At 36.7% G+C, this 20155-nt stretch overlaps 3 protein-coding genes across 3 annotated transcripts; 1 reads left to right on the top strand and 2 right to left on the bottom strand.

Moving 5' to 3' along the window:
• Window positions 1-653: 653 nt before the first annotated feature.
• LOC135689425 (medium-chain acyl-CoA ligase ACSF2, mitochondrial) lies at window positions 654-3270 on the bottom strand. The gene has a single exon (XM_065206647.2). The coding sequence runs from the start codon at window positions 3186-3188 to the stop codon at window positions 1335-1337; it is 1854 nt and encodes a 617-aa protein (XP_065062719.2). The 5' UTR covers window positions 3189-3270; the 3' UTR covers window positions 654-1334.
• A 66-nt stretch (window positions 3271-3336) lies between these two features.
• Window positions 3337-10913, top strand: LOC135689433 (eukaryotic initiation factor 4A-III). Its single transcript, XM_065206659.2, has 12 exons — window positions 3337-3501; window positions 4522-4594; window positions 5195-5261; window positions 5871-5933; window positions 6617-6749; window positions 7337-7417; window positions 7884-7936; window positions 8451-8539; window positions 8989-9243; window positions 9652-9759; window positions 9945-10072; window positions 10600-10913. The coding sequence occupies exons 1-12, from the start codon at window positions 3357-3359 to the stop codon at window positions 10614-10616; spliced, it is 1212 nt and encodes a 403-aa protein (XP_065062731.1). The 5' UTR covers window positions 3337-3356; the 3' UTR covers window positions 10617-10913.
• A 3535-nt stretch (window positions 10914-14448) lies between these two features.
• Window positions 14449-18996, bottom strand: LOC135689439 (uncharacterized). The gene is made up of 6 exons (XM_065206672.2): window positions 18839-18996; window positions 17954-18018; window positions 17348-17452; window positions 16829-17184; window positions 15932-16226; window positions 14449-15287 (listed from the first exon to the last, which is right to left on the bottom strand). The coding sequence occupies exons 1-6, from the start codon at window positions 18942-18944 to the stop codon at window positions 15018-15020; spliced, it is 1197 nt and encodes a 398-aa protein (XP_065062744.2). The 5' UTR covers window positions 18945-18996; the 3' UTR covers window positions 14449-15017.
• Between the last annotated feature and the right edge of the window lie 1159 nt (window positions 18997-20155).

Below are 20155 nucleotides of genomic sequence, written 5' to 3'. Positions count from 1 at the left end.
CTTTTTTCGCTGCCGAGAAACGCGAAGATGTTTGAAGAAGTTTCTCTATTTTCTTTTCACAAGCTGCTGGCTGCTCATCCATTGTCATAAAAGTTGCATCCTTACTTTGCATTTGTAGCTTCTGTTTAATCCAGAAAGAACTTGAAGAATTGAAATTGTTTTCTTCGCGCGGAAATTTAAAATGTCATTTACAAACATTACCTTTCACCTAACATTTTGCCCAACATTTTTCTTTAATGTTGAAGAGTGATCCAACGTTGGTTGTCAAACGATCTAACATTTCACCCAATATTTTCTTGCGCAGATAGAGAAAGGACTGGGTAGAATGTCGCACAGAAGGCTGCACAGATAAATTCACAAAATTTCGATCCGAGAAAGGAAAAGGCAATCGCCCTCGCCCCCTCTTTATATATTTTCTCTTCAATGAAAGCGATGACAGATATTTTCTCTGTCATCGCGGTCTTTAGGAACGAGAACTGCATCACCATCAAAAAGCGGTGGCCTAAATTCATCCCCCTGCACTTTGTTGTAGCTCCTCTGTGCCACAGCCTCTTCATTGACGCTTGATGCTTGTTCTTGCGCACAGAATATGTTATCCTTCATAATATTGTCCATAATATTAGTGAACAAAACGAACGAAACCAATGCGAGAAGCCAACTGCGCGTGCGTAGAGCCAAAAATGTTGGCTGAGGTGTTCAAACGATTCAACGTTTCACCCAACATTTCAAAACAATTGAATTGCTGGAGGTCGGCAGCCAACATGGTGTGGGGCGAAATGTTGGGTGAAATGATGAATCCTTTTGACCGGGGCTTTATGTGTGTAGACATAGACAGTGACGCTGAAAGAGCTGTAGGGCTGGGGGCAAAGTGCCAAGAAAAAAGGAAAACTTTACAGGAAACCGCAAAATTTCGTGAGGGCAAGGTGAAGTGCCCCCGTTTTCCAGGGTTCCTGCATAAAGACTTTGTTTTGTCCCAAGAATAGGTCAGGAGGTTAGTCACGCCCGAGCTTTGAGCAAAGCCAATCGTCTGTCAGCAACGATATAATCGCTGGATCTATTATCCTATGATCTTCTTTACCTTTTGTCTTATTTTCCCCAGCCAAGCGAATCTATCACTCTATAACCGCAAGTATAGAAAACAAGTTTCAGATAGACAGTTCTGGTACAGATTCAATCGCAAAATTTGCCATGATAAGTCTAAAATACGTTTACTATTCTTTTAAGATTTTTAACAAAAAATGGAGACAATACACAAACTTTGTTTCACAGTTCTTTTACGCTTTATTTACTGTATAAAGTTATGTATATTGGAAAATAAAAAGAGGATTTCCTGGTCATAGGGTTATTGATAATTCTTTGGACATAATTTCTCTCATTTCATATTTCTTCACTTTTCCTGTCACAGTTAGAGGATATTCATCAACAAACTTTATGTACTTTGGGATTTTGAAGTAGGCCATGTTTTCCCTGCAAAAATCTCTCACTTCCTCTGGAGTCATCTTAGTACCTTCACGCAGTCTAATCCATGCACATACGTCCTCGCCAAGTCTTTTATCGGGGACACCAATCACTTGCACATCTCTAATTTTAGGATGCCCATGCAAAAATTCTTCGATCTCTTTCGGATATATATTTTCTCCGCCTCTTATGATCATATCCTTCGTTCTTCCAATGATGTGGAAGTAGCCTTGGTCGTCCATAATCCCTAGATCACCAGAGTATAGCCAACCAAAATCGTCTAATGATTCCCTAGTTTTCTCTTCCTCTTCCCAGTACCCCAACATAATTCCATGACCCCTGAAAGCAATTTCACCTTTGGTGTAAACAGGGACCACCTTCCTTTCTTTGTCCACGACTTTCACCTCAACAAAAGGAAAAGGCTTTCCAACTGTTGTTACTCTTTTATCGAAAGGATCACTGTGGTGTGTAATGTTAGTTATTGGACTGGCTTCAGTTTGTCCATAGACTATAGAAATTTCCCGGCAATTCATATTATATATCACCTGCTTCATAATTTCTTCTGGACACTGTGAACCAGCCATAACACCTGTTCTTAACGAAGCTAAATCAAATTCACTAAAACGGGGTGAATTTAGCATATCTATAAACATTGTTGGCGTTCCATAAACTGATGTGCATTTCTCGGTGTCTATGGCTTGCAAGGCTAGGTCCGCATTAAATGATCTTGATGGAAATACAGCAGTAGCCCCACATATCATTGCAGCTAGACTCCCTAACACCATCCCAAAACAATGATACAGCGGAACAGGTATGCAGATTTTTGTATCTGGCTGAAAATACTTCAGAGTTCTAGACAAAAAGTAGGCGTTGTTCATAATATTGTGGTGCGTTAAAGTTGCTCCTTTAGGCCTCCCAGTTGTCCCAGATGTGAACTGGATGTTAATTGGCTCATCGAAGCAAAGCGATGTTTGTAAACATTCTAGTGCCTCATGCTCTTCATTTCCTCCACTATATGCAAGTTCTTCAAAGGAAATTGTCCCTCTTTGAGTCTCGCCTTCAGTGAGGATTACGTGTTTTAAATTTGGAAACCTTGAAGATGTGATTTTTCCATCATTACTTGTCGTCCTCATTTCAGGAACTAATGATGATAGAACTTCATAATAATTCGTAGTTTTGAAGCCAGGAGTCATTACCAAGCCGCGGCATCCAGTTTTCTCTAGTGCATACTCAAGCTCATTTGACTTATACGACGGATTGATGTTCACCATTATCATCCCAGTCATTGCTGTAGCATATTGTATCAAGATCCATTCTAAGCAGTTGGGTCCCCATATCCCAACTCGGTCCCCTTTCCTGAGTCCCAGTGCCATGAGACCCTTCCCAACAGCACATGCATATTCATAAAACTGGGAGAACGTTAATCTCTTCCCGTCCTCAAGAAATACTGCAAATTCTTTGTCTGGATATTTCTCAGCAACTTTTTTCATTCTTTGTGGTATTGTTTCTCCAATTAAAGAAGAAGGAGACCCTCCATGACAATAACTTAGAGTAAATTTCTCCACAACACCGCTGTTTTGATATGGGCCTGACTGTTTAGCTGTCGAAAAGGATTGTTGCGAAATCTTTGGTATGATAGCTGTCTGGTACAGATGCTTCAGAGAAAGCCACGTCGATCTGCATCTCTTTTCAACAAAGAATTTTCTGAAGCTCATATATACGGGAAACATTTCTAAAACTATACAGTTTCTACTACGCCAACAGTGGCCATTATTATTCTTGTTTTGGGTCGGGTGTCAGTTCAGAAACGCTGCCCGCGTTAAAACCGCGATTCTTTTGCGATTAATTCAACTCACTACAGTGCTGTGCAACAAATATACCTCTTTTTCTCTCCAATCATGGCGGACGGACAACGTGAACGTAGAGTCATTTCTGAAGATGATGCTAAAATCGTATTTGAAACTTCCGAGGAAGTTTCGGTGACACCAACCTTTGACTCGATGAAAATAAGAGAAGATCTTCTACGTGGTATTTATGCATACGGTAAGTAAAAATTTTACTAAACATTTCGTGATTTGGATTTTGTTTGAGTGCCTACCAACAAGCTCTGCCAAATTGATAAGTCGTCTTTGAAAGGTGCTCTCTCCTCGATTAGCCTACCTACTGAGAGAGCTTCTCAAATTTTCCTGCATACATTCCTAGGACATTGGGTTTAAAAGTCTGCTAGTTAAGTTTCGAAAAGTAGTTTTATTAATTTTGTACATGGTAGATTGATGTAACCTGTATGCTTACAAGTATATTTTTTGTTGCTGTTTAGAGTGTGTCTTTGGTTTCTTGTTTTTGTAGCGAACCGAAACTGAACTGAGTTTTTTGAAAGCCTTAATTATTTTATTGGTGTGTTGTGTTGTGTAGTAATGTTTACTGTTGTAAATATTCCATTTATACATAAACAGCTATTTTCCATCAATATGAATGGTTTTAAGGTAGTCTTTGATTATCCAACATACATCACAAGGTGTTGTAGGAGCTTCCTCTTAACCAAACAGAATTAACCATATCATTGATTGCATATTGTCCCAGACTGGAAAGTGGTTCAGGTAGGACACCTGAGATTGTAGCTATCGCAGAATTTCAGTACACCTGGCCTAGACAACTTTAGCCTTCTCCAAGGGTGTAATTTAAATTGGAGAGTTTTAAGTCTTAATATCTTATCCCAAGCTGCTATCACTCTGTTTTTTGGCTTATTTTTCTAAGCAAATACACAAAGTCATCAAGGATTTTGAGCTATGTGATTCAATTCCATTTAAAATATATTCAGATGAATGATGTAGTGCACTTTTTCTGCATGCTTTAAAATAAATTCAATCCTTTTTTTGCATTCAAGTCTGGGTACTGTTAAGATAAGTTCCTTTGCAGTTTGACATTTAGCAACTTGTATTTCTGTTGTGTATTCCCTTTATTTACCACTTCCTAAATTATGTAACTAGATACATCTATATAAGTAATAAAATACCTTTTAACCTTATTTTCACAATGTGACTGTTAATTTTCAATTATCTCCAGGATTCGAAAGACCTTCAGCTATCCAACAAAGAGCAATAGTACCAATTGTGAAAGGGCGTGATGTTATTGCACAGTATGTATGAGTTACTGCTTGAAGTAGATTTTCTACAATTTCAGATAAAGGCAATAGAAGTACACTATTTATAATGCCTATTTTTATGATGTATCTGTTCCTCCAAAGCATTTTAAGTATGCAGTTGACCGATTCAAACTGCGCTAAATCCAAATCTTTGAAGGCAACATTGTCACTTTGTTTTGACAAAAATTGAAATTCAAGATTGGCTTGTGAGGCTCTAGAGATCAAGATAAGTCATAATATATTCACACAAACTGTTTATTTTTTTTGATTGATTCAATTTCTGTTTCTTGTGAAAAATTATTCTTGGTACCAAAACATATTTGTTTTGTGTGCCTTTTGCTATCTTTTTGCAATGGTCCTACTTTAGCTAGAGACAAACATCGAAACAGCGCTTTTATATACTAGCAGTTAAAACAAAAATCTTGTCATAGGTATCAGTGATGTTAATAATGTATTCCAATTAGGTCATCAATTTTCTCACTGTTAAAATTCTGCACTTATCTTTCTAGATTTGACATTCAAATCACATAACATTTTACTAGCTTGTATATCTATTCAGCTTTCAATATTTAATTTATTTTTGTGCTTCTATAGAGCCCAATCTGGAACAGGCAAAACTGCAACTTACTCCATTTCAGCTTTGCAAAATGTTGATGTGAAAGTAAGTATTAAAATAATTTCCTTAATGTCAGTTTTGAACCTTAATTTGCTGTAAAAGCTCTATTGATCCCTGTGAAGGGTTTGTTTAAATTTTGAGGCTCAAAAGGGGGCTTATTAGGCTGTATTAAAAATTCAAACTAAAGGTTATGAACATGTATTTTTACATGTTTATTGTGCTATACATCTATTAAAAAGTATCTGTTTATAATCATGTTTCAATGGAGACCTAGTCAATGATAATATCCTCATTTTCATCAGAATCTTTAAGTCAGTTAGCAGCTTTGATTAAAAAGCCAGAAGAGTGGGGGGGGGCTAAAAGAAATGGGGGCTTACTTATAACAAATGTTTGCTTTTAAAAGAGGACTTAATAAAAAGTGTGGCTTAGTAAGGAGTGTGGCTTAATAAAGAGATGGCTTAATAAAGAAGGTGGCTAAACAAAATGGGAAGCTTACAGAGAGAAGGGTTATTTGAACTTCCATGGTATGATACCTTTTCACTTGTGAACATTTAACCTAATTTTACTGAAGGTACCATTTGTATTTTATTTTTTGTGGTTTATTTTTTAATCAGTGAATTAAAGACAGTATAATACATATCCTTTCTTTTGCAGGTTCGTGAGACACAAGCCTTAATCTTGTCTCCAACCAGAGAGTTAGCTGTTCAGGTTCAGAAGGTTTGTATTTCCTTGAACAGTCTTATCTCTATACTTGTGTTGTATTAGAGTAAGTGATGGTGATATATATGACATCAGGGGCAATCAACAACTTTTAAACATTGACAGCTCTCTAATAAAGAGCACTGCCTCTTTTTCAATAGAAATCCCAGTTTTATTTCTTAAATTATTAGATTTGATCTTGAATGCTCTTGCTAGTGAGAGTGTATTTTTATTTTGCGTGGTCACAACAAATTTCTACAATGATACATCTAGAAATAGCATATCTAGCCACACAGCATATTTGTTGTTGTTGCAAGGCTACTTGATGTACAGATCCCAGCACCAGCACGCTGTAGGGTGTGATATTGTGCATAGTCCAGGCAGACCTTGCAAGGAGAAGATGGGAGATCTATTAATTTCATAAATTCAGGCCTTGCTACTTTATTCTTGTAGGCAAAACATGACAGTAGCAAATAAGTTAAACTTTTGTTTGCAAGGGCAAGGACCCCCATTCTCGGGCGTAACTGCACCATGCTGAAAGAGAGTGTGTCAAGAAGTACAATAAGAGAAATAAACAAGTGACTGAGTTTCCAAAGTTGTTTTTGTATCTTTCAAACAGTAAGTATTTGCTAGAATTTAAGGCTGCATCTATGGTTATATAATTTGAATACCACTAAGGGTATTTGGCTTATCTTTTGCAGGTTATCTTGGCCCTGGGTGACTATATGAGTGTTCAGTGTCATGCTTGCATTGGAGGAACAAATGTTGGGGAAGACATTCGTAAGCTTGACTATGGTCAACATATTGTATCTGGCACACCTGGCAGAGTATTTGGTAATTAAAAATTTATTTTAGTTTTCACAATCATCATTTAAAGTGTAAGCAGTGCTTTTATGATATACCAAGAAAATTTCGTCGAGTGCAGAGTTTTTTGCTTTAATATCAGACAATCAGGTAGATTCAGGCGCAAAAGCATTTTCATCAACTTTGTCAAGTTTTTAACCATGTTCTTATGTGTTTTTTCTGTTTTGATACATTTGAGTACATTATGTTGCTCAAACAAAAACTTTGGCCTTTTTTGTTCGCTTATTTGTAAAATTATGTTGGGCTCTGCTGTTAGGAGAATGTTTTAGGCTGCGTTTACATGGGCTGGCCAAAAATTTGGTCACTTGGGCGTTGCGTTCACACGGGGCTGCTCAAGTGACCTAATTCTTATCACTGGCACAATATGTCAAAAACTTCAAGCCTAAAAAAGTCATTGCAAACAAAGAGCTAACAAAACAACTCATCTCATTCTCTGTTCTCCTCTGCTCTCTTCGCAAAATGCTTTTCAAGGAGGATGGCTGACATAACTGCTATCAATGATTGGACATTTTAACTTAAAACTTTCCCTATGTTATGAGGACATTTTAATTTTTTAGACATGATCAAGCGAAGAAATCTAAGAACAAGATCAATAAAAATGCTTATATTGGATGAAGCAGATGAAATGCTTAACAGGGGTAAATAGTTATTCTTTCTTCTTATTTGAATAATTAGTTTTGTAGTTTCATAGTATCTGCTAAACACAAAAAGCTCTTGCACTATGAAGAAAATAAGGCACATGTTAGAAAGTAAGGAAGCACATATTGGGGATTTTAAACATGCCCACTCCATGGCTGTTGCTTATTCATCTGCAACTCCTAGTATTATAGAAGAGCAAAATTCTTATTAGCTAATAAGCATTAATAATAGATATGACTGCCTGATCTTTTTACATGAAGGATTTTCTAGCTCGTATGTTTACAGTCATGGACTTCAATCTGTGCTTTTTCATGCAGTGTACCAAGGAAAATTTTTTTTGGTATTGCTTCCTTTCAAGTCACTTAATTAAAGAAGCTGGTTGAATAAAGCTGATTGTCAACCAGAGATTTTAATTAGTTGATGTTAGAAAACACATAAATTTACAGTCACTTTTATTGCTTTTAGGTTTCAAAGAACAGATTTATGACGTATATCGATTTCTCCCACCTGCAACCCAGGTAAATTTTCACAAAAATTCATTTTCTTCGATCCAGACTTTGGTTTGTAGAGCGGTACAATTCTGAGTTGCAACCCTGAATTTCACCGCTAATTCGATCGAAATGCTATTAAACTACTTTCTATGTTGATGTCATTGAATTTTTTGTTATTGTGTCCCTGGTGGTATCGGGGTGTTCAGTTGCTCGTAGGTTTTAACTAGAGGGCAATTATCCACACTTTGATTGTCTAGTTTACCATTTCTTCATCTTCCTGTTTTGTTGTATCTTTCTTGATATTTTCTCCGTTAAAGGCTGTCCAGCTATGACGTTCAAACAACATGATACAGAAAACGTGTTGGACATACTATTTCCCAGCCACAAAGTTGAGATCTAAAAATGCTTTATGCAATCCTGATATCACAAGAGAACACTCTGCCCCATCGAACCTTTAATGGATCAATGTTGATATCTTTGTTTCGATGGCTTTTTCGGAACCTTTGTTTGACTAGTCCTTATTTTTTCTTCTTGTTTAAAGGTTGTCCTCGTCAGTGCTACGCTTCCCCACGATATCCTGGAAATGACCGGTAAATTCATGACTGATCCCATCAGGATTTTGGTTAAACGGTATAAATTGCTAAAGATTTTTCATCTCAGGCTATTTTAGACGTTTGAAAATGATAACTGTTTTAAATGGCACATGTTTTCACTTCATACGGCCTAAGAAATCGATTTATTAACAAAATTGTACTCAATCTGTTACACAGATGAATCGGTTAACATGCAATTAATGTATCCAAGACCGACCCATTTGCAAATTTGTATCGGACAGTCGCTCATATGCCCTAGCATAAGAAATTATGCATTCGTCTGCATTAACTTGAATTTGAAATCGTGGCCTATCTCTGAATAAAACCCCAGTGTTGCTGTCATCCCAATTTTATAACAGATTTCTTGTTTTCCAGTGTATACTCGAAATTGATAATTATATACAGAACATTATTAATAACAGTGATGTTTCTTTTGGAAACCCAGTTGTAGTAGGGTTATAGGACATCGATTTACTATCTTTACAGTGATGAGTTGACGTTGGAAGGTATCAAGCAGTTCTTTGTTGCTGTTGAAAGAGAGGAATGGAAATTTGACACCCTTTGCGACCTGTACGATACGCTTACAATAACGCAAGCCGTTATATTTGTTAATACCAAAAGGAAAGTAGACTGGCTCACAGAAAAGATGAGAGATGCTAACTTCACAGTTTCTTCGATGCATGGCGACATGCCTCAAAAAGAAAGAGAGGCTATCATGAAAGAATTCAGAGGAGCACAGAGGTATGCATATTTTCAAGAATAGAAAATGATTATTTCTTGTTTTCGTTTTTTTAGTTCTTACTCGTGTTTATTTCTTCTTGAATATCTGAATCCTCTTTGATAATAAGTTTCTTCTGTACTTATGGGGAATCTTTCTACCGTACCATAAGCGTTATCGATTCTGTATTTAACGATAGTTTTATATACCTTTTGACAATTCTTTCCACAAGCTGCCAGTAATTTTGACTTTTTTCATATCAAATTCGAGAACAGCAATCTGATCATGGCTACTAATACAAACTTTGCTCACATGTGGACTTTCGATAATGTTTCTCTAACTTATCACGGTTAATCAATTCATAGTCCTCACCATTTTTTGTTTACTTGCCCAAGCACTTGGCCTTAAATGTCAACGTTCAATGTTTCTAGCCGTGTCCTGATTTCGACAGACTTATGGGCGCGAGGTCTTGATGTCTCCCAAGTTTCTCTTGTTATCAACTACGACTTGCCAAACAACCGTGAATTATACATCCACAGGTAATTTTTTCTTATATTACATACTTTTGATAAAAAGTTTAGAAACAATGATTCAAACCACAGTAACATTTTACTATGAACACTTTCTTTCTGCACTCAGTGTTGCAGTTGATTCAACGTTGCATTGAGCTATTTTTATGATGTACCAAGGACATTTTTCTGAGTGCAGACTTTTTTGCTTAAAGGATCGGACGATCAGGTAGATTCGGACGCAAGGGTGTCGCCATCAACTTTGTCAAGTCAGATGACATCAGAATCCTCAGGGATATTGAGCAGTATTACAGTACGCAGATCGATGAGATGCCCATGAACGGTTTGTTGAATTATTTTAAGTTGTTTTTTGCTACCCTGAATTGGCCTCTACTTAACTTGGAATTGTTCTTGTGTGATTTTCAATCCTAATAATTGATGTTTTGCATCCCATTTAAATCAATTTATTCTATTAAACCCTCTTTACCTACTGAGAATCTTAAACTTGAATAAACTTTGATATACCTGAGCACGTTTGTATATTCTGGTACAGACACGAATACGATGCTTCTTCATGTCCTCAGTTTCTTCAAGATAGAGCTCCCTTAGAAAAAGACTTAAGTTAAAACTTCAAGACACTGCTGGGCCTACGCTCACCTGATTATTCAATTGATTAAACCATAGTCAATAGACAAGTGTTACCATAACAGTTTTTTATTGACTATGATTAAACTAAGATCTTGGAAGCCTCAATAATAATCATTCCAAGATCTTACCTCTACGTTCCAAGCTGGTTTTACATACACGTGAAAGTTTTATTGTTTTGAATTTCAATCTCATGTTTTGTAACTTCAAAATTTTCCTTCGCAGTGGCTGATCTTATTTAAAAGCTCCCAGCAAACACAGAACATCACTTCACGCTTAAGAAGGAATGCAAGCAGGATAGAAGACTGGAACAAGCTTACAAGCGGGCAGATATTTCTTCCAAGAAGGCGCTTGGTCACTCTTTATATTGTCTATTGACTTAACTTTTTTATTTCTAGACAAGAACAAGAACTAGTTTTACTATAACCATATGCGTTTCTAGATTTAAAGTCGCTCCAAATCATTTTAAACTCGTGTAAATCTGTCGAAAGCTAATCAGTTTCTTTATACTTATTTGATAAATGAATATATCTCTTTGATTGTGCCTTTTGTTTTTGAGAAATGATTAATGGTACAGGAAAATGATATTAAATCGAAAAGGATTTTCTACTCGGCATTTTATGGAAAGTCCTTGTGAGAACTAAGATATAGAGTTCGCTGAAGAGCTAAAAGATATCATATTTCAGCTGGTTGTGCGGTTTTATTTGTCTCATCTTTTTTGACGATGTTGCCTATACATATAAAGCTGTGGCTAAACTTGTCAATTTTTTGAACAAAGCAAATGTGAACTCGAAAATTTTATCTGCTTTGCTTTTATCTGCAATACTGGTTTATCTGATTTTTTGAATTTTTTTATGATGTGGGCGGAGACAGGCATATATAGGCAAATACACAAGGGTTTGAATTGAATTCTCTACTGACAGTGTGGCTAAACTGGAATGCATTTGTTTGTTCGTGAGATGAATCATGCCCGTCTTCCAGACATGCACTAGCCCCCGTTTCAGGGTCATTGCACATGCGCATTATCACTTAAAGCCCTGACGGGATGTTATGTGGTCCCAGACAGAACAGCTGTGCGAATATTGTTATTAATGCGCATGTGCTATGACCCTGCAACACTGATTAGTTCAAGACTGTATTGTTTCGAAACAAAGGACTGAAGGTTTGGTCTCCCGAACAATTGTGTGACACAACAAAATCGCATCAAAATGTTTGAAAATGTTGAAACAAAAGTCCAACAAATTTCATGTAACATGATATTGCTGCAATATTTTGAGATTTCGCTTGATGATATTTAGTTGGCCAGGCCTTAATAGCATCTAAAGAAAATCATAGCTTGCGTTTCAATACTCAAAAATTGAGGACCTGATGCCACGAAAAGAGATGCTTGATTTTTGAGAAAATGTTCCTTTACTCTCTGCCATTTACTCACATTTACTTTTCAAAGCTTCATGAAACTTGATGTCTTATTCTGAAACCTTATTTGTAAGATCTTATTTTCTATTTCTGAGATCTTATTTTCCTTGGCCGCTTCCTCTCAAGGGCAGCCCCTATTAAAGGGTGGCTTCTATCCAGGGGCGAAACTACCGGGGGGGTGTGGGGGGGTGTGACACCCCCCCAACCCAAAAAATAGTCGATTTCGCAGGGCAATCGAAGATTTCGCAGGGCGCCAAGAAGAGCTTTATTGCCACGCAGAAATGCCACCTCTGAAGTTCGTAAAGAGCCGTTTAGGAATTTTGAAATGGAAATATCGTATTTGTTATGAACCTCCCTTCCTGACATTGCATTTTAGAGAACGGAACAGGTATGTAAGGAAAAGCTCCGTTATTTGCAAAGCGAAAGCATTTCTTACCGAAAGTCATAGCCAATGGATGCAATGATTGATGCATATGTTTATGAGGGCAAGGTCGAGTCATGCAAATTAATTTGTTGTAAATCATTTTCATGACAAGCACGGCGTCACTGGGGGGGGGGGGGAATAAGGGGCTGAAGTCCCTCACTTTGGTCAAGATGGAATTTTTTATCATTTTTTCTATTATCTTTTAAAAGTGCATGAACTAAAAAACATAATAAATCGTTAAGATACCGATTTTGTTTCATCTAATTGCTAACTTTTTCACGTATATTTTCATTATTTTTCTTTTATTTGCATTAATTCAGTAAATAATTTTCTGTATCATTGCAATGTTTTAATTTTGGATGTGTAAACATGGCCTTCTTGATACAAGAAACTGCACATTTCTGTTCAGGAAAAAAAATTCTCCCAATCAAAACAACATCTTCCTCTGTCATTCAAAACTACGTGCAATCTGAAACGAAAAGTCTAACACTAGAGTTTTAGCATGACATCCCCCTCCCGTTTTTTCCCAATTAACAATAATATTTTCAATTCTTTTAGCACAATAGTATTTTGCTAAATTTTTGTCTGAAAGATGCTTTTTAGCCCTTTTTACAAGGTATAATTTCAAAAAATTTCTTCACGTCGGACCCAACCATGGTGGGTCCTCCTACCTCACTAAACTCGACCCTTAGCCCCACTGGGTTAAATTTCGTTGCGCTGTCTACATCATGTACCCACCCACCCCCCCCCCACCCCCCAATTAGCTGTTTATTAGCTTAATTTTGCAAACCAACATTAAATGAAGTGAATATAAAAAAACAATTTACGCTCACGTAGAGAAATAGAAATTTCATAGGCAATGAAGTTTCAAGTTTGTTTTTTTGCTTAGAAGTTTGTCCTTGGTAAAGACCAGTTTACACTGGTAAAGCTTTCACTAGTAACCTATAGAAAAACCGTTGCTACGAGGTCTGCAGGGCACCACTCACTTTTGCAGGGCAGAAACCCTTTTCACCCCCCCAAAACTATTGGCCAAGTTACGCCCCTGCTTCTATCTATTTTTCAAAGGTCGCTTTTATTCAATAAAATACGGTTATCTAAGATGTAAGAAAATGAACAGAAACTTATATGCAGGTAATCGGTTATGCTCGAATTGATTCGAATATGGCACACTTTTTCTAATGAGAAAGCTTAATACAAATCACATTGTTGTTCTGTACTATGCACGGCTTTACATTACTGTTAGTCCTCGAAATTCCCCAAAAAATTGGGATGGTGACCAGCAGCCAAAAATATTACCAGGGAAAATTTTCTTCGTCTATTTGGACAGGTCAGTTAAACAGTTAAAAATGCAGACATATTGGCATAAACCTATTGCTGTTGAGGCAGTACCTCAGCCAGTAGGGGCTTATTCGAGGTCAAGTGCTTATATCACAAACATAACTCTATAGTGAGGTATATTAGAGGGGCGGGAGCTTATTGGAAAGTGGGTGCCTATTCGAAGAATGATAGTAGCTGTGCAATCTAATCGTGGGGAAAGGCAGCTTTTCGTTTTCATTCAAAATGCATGCTAACTCTGAACTCAAATCAGTTCTGCAAGCAGACGACGCACGTTGTAGTGTCCATATACCTTGTTAGATAGAATCAAACGGCATCAATAAAATCAAATGGATGCACAGCTTGGTACCCGGGTACCAGACAAGATTCACGCCATAAAATAGAACTCTTCTTTCACACAGAGTGAGTCTGATACCCAGGTTAACAACTTTGGTTAACCACTTCGAAATGTGCTTATCACTAAATATGAGTGACAAGGAGCCTGGTGACAAGTCTATTTCAAACTTTGATGACATTCCTGTTTTATTTTTTATGCAGATGCCACGTAGATGAAAATGCTTTTTGTCGGCTCATTCATAATGTTGCTTCTAGATATCATTTACAAAGAAACCATGAAATGCATTCGTCAATGATTTTTGGGTAAAACAGTTTTCTCGTTTGTGCACAATGAAATGGTTCTTAACGCTGAAAACTTATAACACCTTATCCAAGCCAAAATATCGCTTTGAATATGGCATCCTTCTTGGTCGCGAAACGTCACAATGTCAGCCATGTTGCGTCAGGCCATAACAATTCGAGCTGCTTCGCCTCGCCTTTAATATATGTTACCGTGTTTTGTAATTTTGTAACACAGAAAAAAGGATGGCACCTTTAACAGATGAATTCAAAAATTCAAAACATTGAATATTGAGCTCATTCATAGCGTAAAAATATTCCACTCTACAATACAAATAAATACACAGCAAAGTTCCAGCAAATTATAATTATAATGTATTGAAATCTAAGGTTGAAGGCTATCAGTTCGAGTAAAAGGATCATGAAATGTATCTGATCACATGAGGTCAATGTTTCTGTAAGAAAGATGGGGAGAATGCATAACTGATCATATGACGATCTCGTGAAAATGATATCCACTCAGCGATGCTGTTCCTTGCCTTCAAGATGGAAGCAGCCTTCAAGGTGATTTTTGACGCAGTTTTACAGTGCATTCTCGGAGGTGTCTTTGACTTTAACCGTTAAATTCGTTAATTCTAAGAATGTCTGTAAAAAAGGATTTGAAATGTCCATGTCCGGGTATCTTATTGTTTTTTTTAACTTCTGAGTCAAAAAATTAGCTAAGCAGCCAGAAAATACTGAGTTGCTATCCAAAATAGCAAATTAAAATTAGTGTAATTTTATTCCAACATTCAACATTAGATAAGAAATTCAAAATTATGCCTTGGACGCAGCAGATTATTTCTTCAACAATCTACTTGTAGATGACCTCCTTTTTGAGCCTATCTGCTAATGCTTTCCTCATAGCCAGCTTTTTGGGTTCGGTCTCCTCCTCGTCTTTCTTCTCTGCAGCACAAGCGAATGACTGACGGGCCACTCTTGCCGAAGTGGGACGTTTGGGCTGCGATTTCGCGTAGGTGTCCAACTGCTGTTCTCGTTCCTTACTTTTAAGTTGCAATAACTTATCGCGTTGTTCTTTTAAATACTGTTCTCGTTTTTTCACGTCATCATCCTGCGAAGGGCCCTAACACAAATACAAAAATCATCGATCAGTACACTTGGGAAGGAAAATCGTGAATTGAACAAAAAACAACATAAAATATTTCACCAACATCTTGAAAGCATATGTTGAAATACTATCAAAAGTGTGTGGCTTAATGTGAAATATAACTGTAGCCTGCATACATAATTCCTATTAAATGAAAAAAGTATAAATAAAATGGTCGATAAAACTTACATTATTAGCTGTGGGACAAATAAAGTTTGAATTTCCGTGGTGGCAAAACTAGAGCCAGGGCTGCCGAGAGGTTTTAGAGGCCCTGGGGCAAAACGGAAAGAAGTGGAAACAAGAGAGAAACTTTTGCGGCCATGCCTTTTAGATTAGCATAAATTCGTCAATTTTCACGCAATCGTTTAAAATATTGTACTATTTTTAGGCATGATTCTGTTACTTTTATTAATTCCATTTTAAACGGAATCCATTACTTTATGAGGGACCCTAGACCTCAGTGCTCTGGGGCAATTTGCCCCCCTTGCCCCCACTCTCGGCGGCCCTGATCAGAGCCAAACTTTGAGTAAGTTTGAAAAAAAGTAACACATCCGTAAGGGAATTGGCTTTTGGCTACTTTTTGTCTACGCACCAAACCAAATAAAAACAGCAATACTTACAGACGCGGGGGCTCTACTCGATTCCTTGCTGCAAGCCTCCGCCTTTGCACTCATTAGCCAACTTGAAGCAGCTTCTGCTGCAGTTTTCGGCTTCTCGGCAGGCAAATGAATTTCTTTCTTGGGTGAAGCTTCTTTTGGCGTCTCAGTTTGTTTTTGTTTTGGCATTTCTTTCTCATGAGCAAGTGGAGCTTTTTCAACTGTTTTCTCTTCTTTTTCCTCTTCATCAGTTGTTTTGATTCGATCATCAACTACTTTCTTCATTTCAGACCTCTTCTCTTCTGCCTTTTCTTTTAAGCTATGAGACAATATATTAACGATTAGACACCATGGATGATCTTTAATAATCTATTCTTGTTTCAAATGTACAACTTGATTGACACTGACAATGACGGAAATAATGAACCTAAAAAATTGGGATGTTTTCTTTAACAGGAGATTAATTCAATAATATTTCGGTAAAAACAGAAAAAAAAACAATTGCTGATATTGTTGTATCATGGCTGAAATCTTAATTGAGTTTGATAACACTTAATTTCCTGTGGGGTAATCTCTATGAATTCTACCAACAGGTCCATCAAAAAATCCAGTGTTTCCATTGGCATGCAGTTGTTTGACCCTGTCATTAGGAATACATATTGAGGGCTACCTTCCCGGAGAACCCCTCAGGATGTAAGTCCTCAAGCTGGTAGGCCCCTTTTGACTTTGTTGATGATTTGATTGAGGACAGGGATATAATGTGTACGGCCCAAGAAAATCTCCTCAGGGCCAACAGCATTTCCTTCTGGTGCTTTCCAGTGTCATAAATCATACCTACAGATGATTTAGTAAAAAATAACAAAACATCTTTGTACTTCTGCCTTAGCTTGATAATATTAGCTCAAATGCTATGCATCATACATTTTTACATTTTCCTCATGTGTCTCAGCCCAGTGCTTGTCCATCTCTGCAGTATCCAGACATTGCTCCTTTTGTGATGCCTCATATTCTTTTCTCGACCTCTCTAAAACTTCTTTTAATATTGCATCATCAATCGTTTCAGAAACAACCTGCTGCTTTGGCTGTGTCATCTTTGCTACCTCTTTTGGTTTTTCTTTCTGTTGTGGAGGCTGCTGCTGCTGCTGTTGCAGTAGTCTTTGTTTTTGCTGGTGTTGAATTAATTGCAATGCTTGCAGCTCAAGTTCAATGTTTCTTTGAACCATCATCCGCTTAAAGATTTCAAAATCTTCTGCAGCCCATATCTGTTCAAACACCGCCTGAAAGTGAGTCAATCTGGTCAAGATAAAATTCCACATATTTAATGCTTTCAGGACAAAAGTATAGTGTCTTAAAAAAACATGATATCATGGAGAGAGCACCTCCTTTTCTAACATTAAAAACAGTCTGAACACTTTACTGCACACAAAAATAGCAAGTTACCTGCATTTGAGGTCTCTCTTGGACAGACGAGGACTTGCAGGCTTGCACAAACTGTTCCTCCAAAATTCCAACATCTTTCAAGTAGCTTGACAATAAGTCTTCAACCTGAAATTTCGAATGAACAGATATTTTTATAGTAAAAGGCAATAGGAAAAACTAATAACAGGAAAACCCAAACTTTTGTTATATTAAAAATGCAACACAATATCTTACAACCTGCTACAAGACAACATTTAACAAAACAGCTATGGGGGAAGATTCAAATAAAGATTCAATGACAACTGTAGGGCTTTTCCCAAGATTTGAAAGAACACAAGGCTGATATTTGTTTAAGAAAAGTGCCAAAAAGTTTGCAACAATTCCTTAAAAAGGTGATTTCATTCTCATCTGTTAGCTTCATTTTCATCTAAAAAAGATGATTGAATTTTTTCACTCAGAATCTGCAGGATCTGTTGGATCTAGCATAGTTTGATCTGATAGTCCTTCCAAAATGCACCTAAAGTAAACAGTGCACTAAATAGTAAACAAAGAAATTTTAAAAAGGGTTATTAGATTATTAAATACTCTGTCAGGTAAGCATGTTGTTATCATTTTTCAGTGCCATACCAGTTTCTTGTAATCCTTTTGTATATCTGACCAAGGCAAACAATTTTCTTCACTGGGATCAAACACTAAAATTTCAAAGAAAGTAATTTTCATGTTGAATAGAACTCAGCACACTTTTATATCAATATAAATATAAAACAAGAAATGAGTATTCATCTGTCAAATACTCATTTGAGTATCTTTTTAATTTACAAACATTTAAGCAAAATCTTACTTGTTATATGGAATGAGTCTATATATTGAATATATTGAGTCTATATATTATGAATTTCTTATATTGGAGATTTCAGTTCTCACTTTTGATTAAAAAATGACTATTAGTTGTTTCTTCTAGTTAGCTTCTTTTGGGAAGAATTTCTTGGGGGGACATTATCAACTTATACTTCTTTAGGGTATATTGTGTAGAATTATGTAGCAAAATAGCACATGAATCGTAAATCTTAAATTTTTGAAAATAGGGAGGGCAATTTCAAACCCAGCTATTGATATTGTTCCCTTAATTGTCCTGTCTTTTGTGTATCTAATCATTATGTTTCAATACGGAACAAGTTTTCAAAACAATATTAAAATAGGCCTATCGCTTCATTTCAAAATAAATATTGCATAAAAGCAAGAAGAATTTTTCAGGGTAAAAATTCATTGAAGCTTTACATTTGCATATTCAACAAAGAAAACATTTCCAGACATCGAACGATTGTAAATAAAAAAAACATAAAATAATATTTTGGGATTTAATATCATATTCGATCAGTTGATCATGTCTGAATCATCATGCTATAATAATGAGAATTTCAATGCATGCGCCGCCTATAGGTTTCTTCTTCCGCCTAATCAGGAAGTCTTCGATAGCGATTTAAAAAGATACAAAGTTTGGAACCTTTATACCTATGCAGTTCTTTTCAATAAAATTCATAACCGGAATTTGCCAGATCGGAGATGTCAGAAAACCAACGACGCCATCGAAGACAAATTCCCAATCAGCGGACGCCATCTTCGTGAGACGAGAAGCAAGAATTCCAGCAACCACAACAGCTGCTTGTGCGATGCCATTATCCGTTGCTATAGTGACATCTCTGGAAAAGTGCCATAAAAGCTTGTTGTATTGCAGCTGCTTCAAGAAAGTGTTAAAATGCCTTTTGGTGTGTTATTCGAGAAGAAGTTTTATTCAAACAATCTTAGCATGCTTCATCTTAGGCTATTTTCTTCAGATTAAATTTGTACATTGCATTTTATTTGCTTATAATTAGCTTTTTTGCCTCATCTTTACCGTAAATAGGAAGTTTGCTTCGTTTGATAGGTGTCTATAGTTTAACAGATACCTATTTTCGAAACAATTAGAATTGACGTGGAAATAAATACTTGTTCTCGCACACGAGTTTTCTCTTGATGCCGTCACCAGGGGCGTCATTTGAGAGGGTGGTTCACCCCCTCCCCAACTACGAAAATGGAACCTTATCGCAGGGCAAAACTGATTTTTGCGGGGCAAATCAAATTTGTATATAGCTGTCTTATATAGCTGTAACAAGAAAGTAGGATATGCTTGGAATTTGTTTGGTCCAAAAGTAAAATGATACATACTACCAGTGACGCATAGACAGCGCCACAAAATTGAAACTGGGGAGGGGGGCTAAGAATAAATTCTAATGACATAGCAGGACCCACCATGGTTGGGTCCGACACGCAAGAAAATTTTTGAAATTAAGCCTTCTAGAATGGCTGTCGACTGTGTAATGATTCAATATCTATTTAACTTTTTCGTATGATATAAGGTAAATTTATAAGTTCCGGTAGACTTTCAAGCTTGTGTTGCCAGATCAAAATTCTGTCATCGATAAATCTTTTCCAGAATAATGGACTGTATGCCCCATCGGGGCATTGCGCAAAATATGTTGCTTCATTGTTGTCATGAATATGTTGGCATAAGTTGGGTTCCCCATTGCGGTGCCTTAAAGAAGGCTAATGAAATTTACCATTACACTCTTCTTATAAGAACCAGTAAATTAATGTTCCTCGTTCTTGACATGAGGCATTGTTCAAAGTTACATTTGACAGTAGCTCAGCCTCAGCTTGTTCTTAGTTTGTTCTTTACTTTTGACCAATTTTGGGGCTCGTTTTTTTATAAAATTGTTCTCATAAAAGAGAATGTGTCAAAGCAATATAATTATGTTTGAGAATGAATACCACTGTTTGTTTTATCATATG

This window comes from Rhopilema esculentum, chromosome 10 (assembly GCF_057945365.1).
Source record: "Rhopilema esculentum isolate cy_ngs chromosome 10, ASM5794536v1, whole genome shotgun sequence".
Lineage (NCBI taxonomy): Eukaryota > Metazoa > Cnidaria > Scyphozoa > Rhizostomeae > Rhizostomatidae > Rhopilema > Rhopilema esculentum.
This window is presented reverse-complemented; position numbering and strand designations above follow the sequence as displayed.

Excerpts from the sequence above, each read along its gene's own strand:
- LOC135689433 (XM_065206659.2), top strand. The coding sequence starts at position 3,357 with ATGGCGGACGGACAACGTGAACGTAGAGTCATTTCTGAAGATGATGCT. Across the intron at positions 7,937-8,450 it reads TTCTCCCACCTGCAACCCAG|GTTGTCCTCGTCAGTGCTAC; the intron begins GTAAATTTTCAC and ends TCTTGTTTAAAG. Across the intron at positions 9,244-9,651 it reads GAATTCAGAGGAGCACAGAG|CCGTGTCCTGATTTCGACAG; the intron begins GTATGCATATTT and ends CAATGTTTCTAG.
- LOC135689425 (XM_065206647.2), bottom strand. The coding sequence starts at position 3,188 with ATGTTTCCCGTATATATGAGCTTCAGAAAATTCTTTGTTGAAAAGAGA.
- LOC135689439 (XM_065206672.2), bottom strand. The coding sequence starts at position 18,944 with ATGGCGTCCGCTGATTGGGAATTTGTCTTCGATGGCGTCGTTGGTTTT. Across the intron at positions 16,227-16,828 it reads CATGAGGAAAATGTAAAAAT|CTTAAAAGAAAAGGCAGAAG; the intron begins GTATGATGCATA and ends ATTGTCTCATAG. Across the intron at positions 15,288-15,931 it reads CGAGTAGAGCCCCCGCGTCT|GGCCCTTCGCAGGATGATGA; the intron begins GTAAGTATTGCT and ends TATTTGTGTTAG.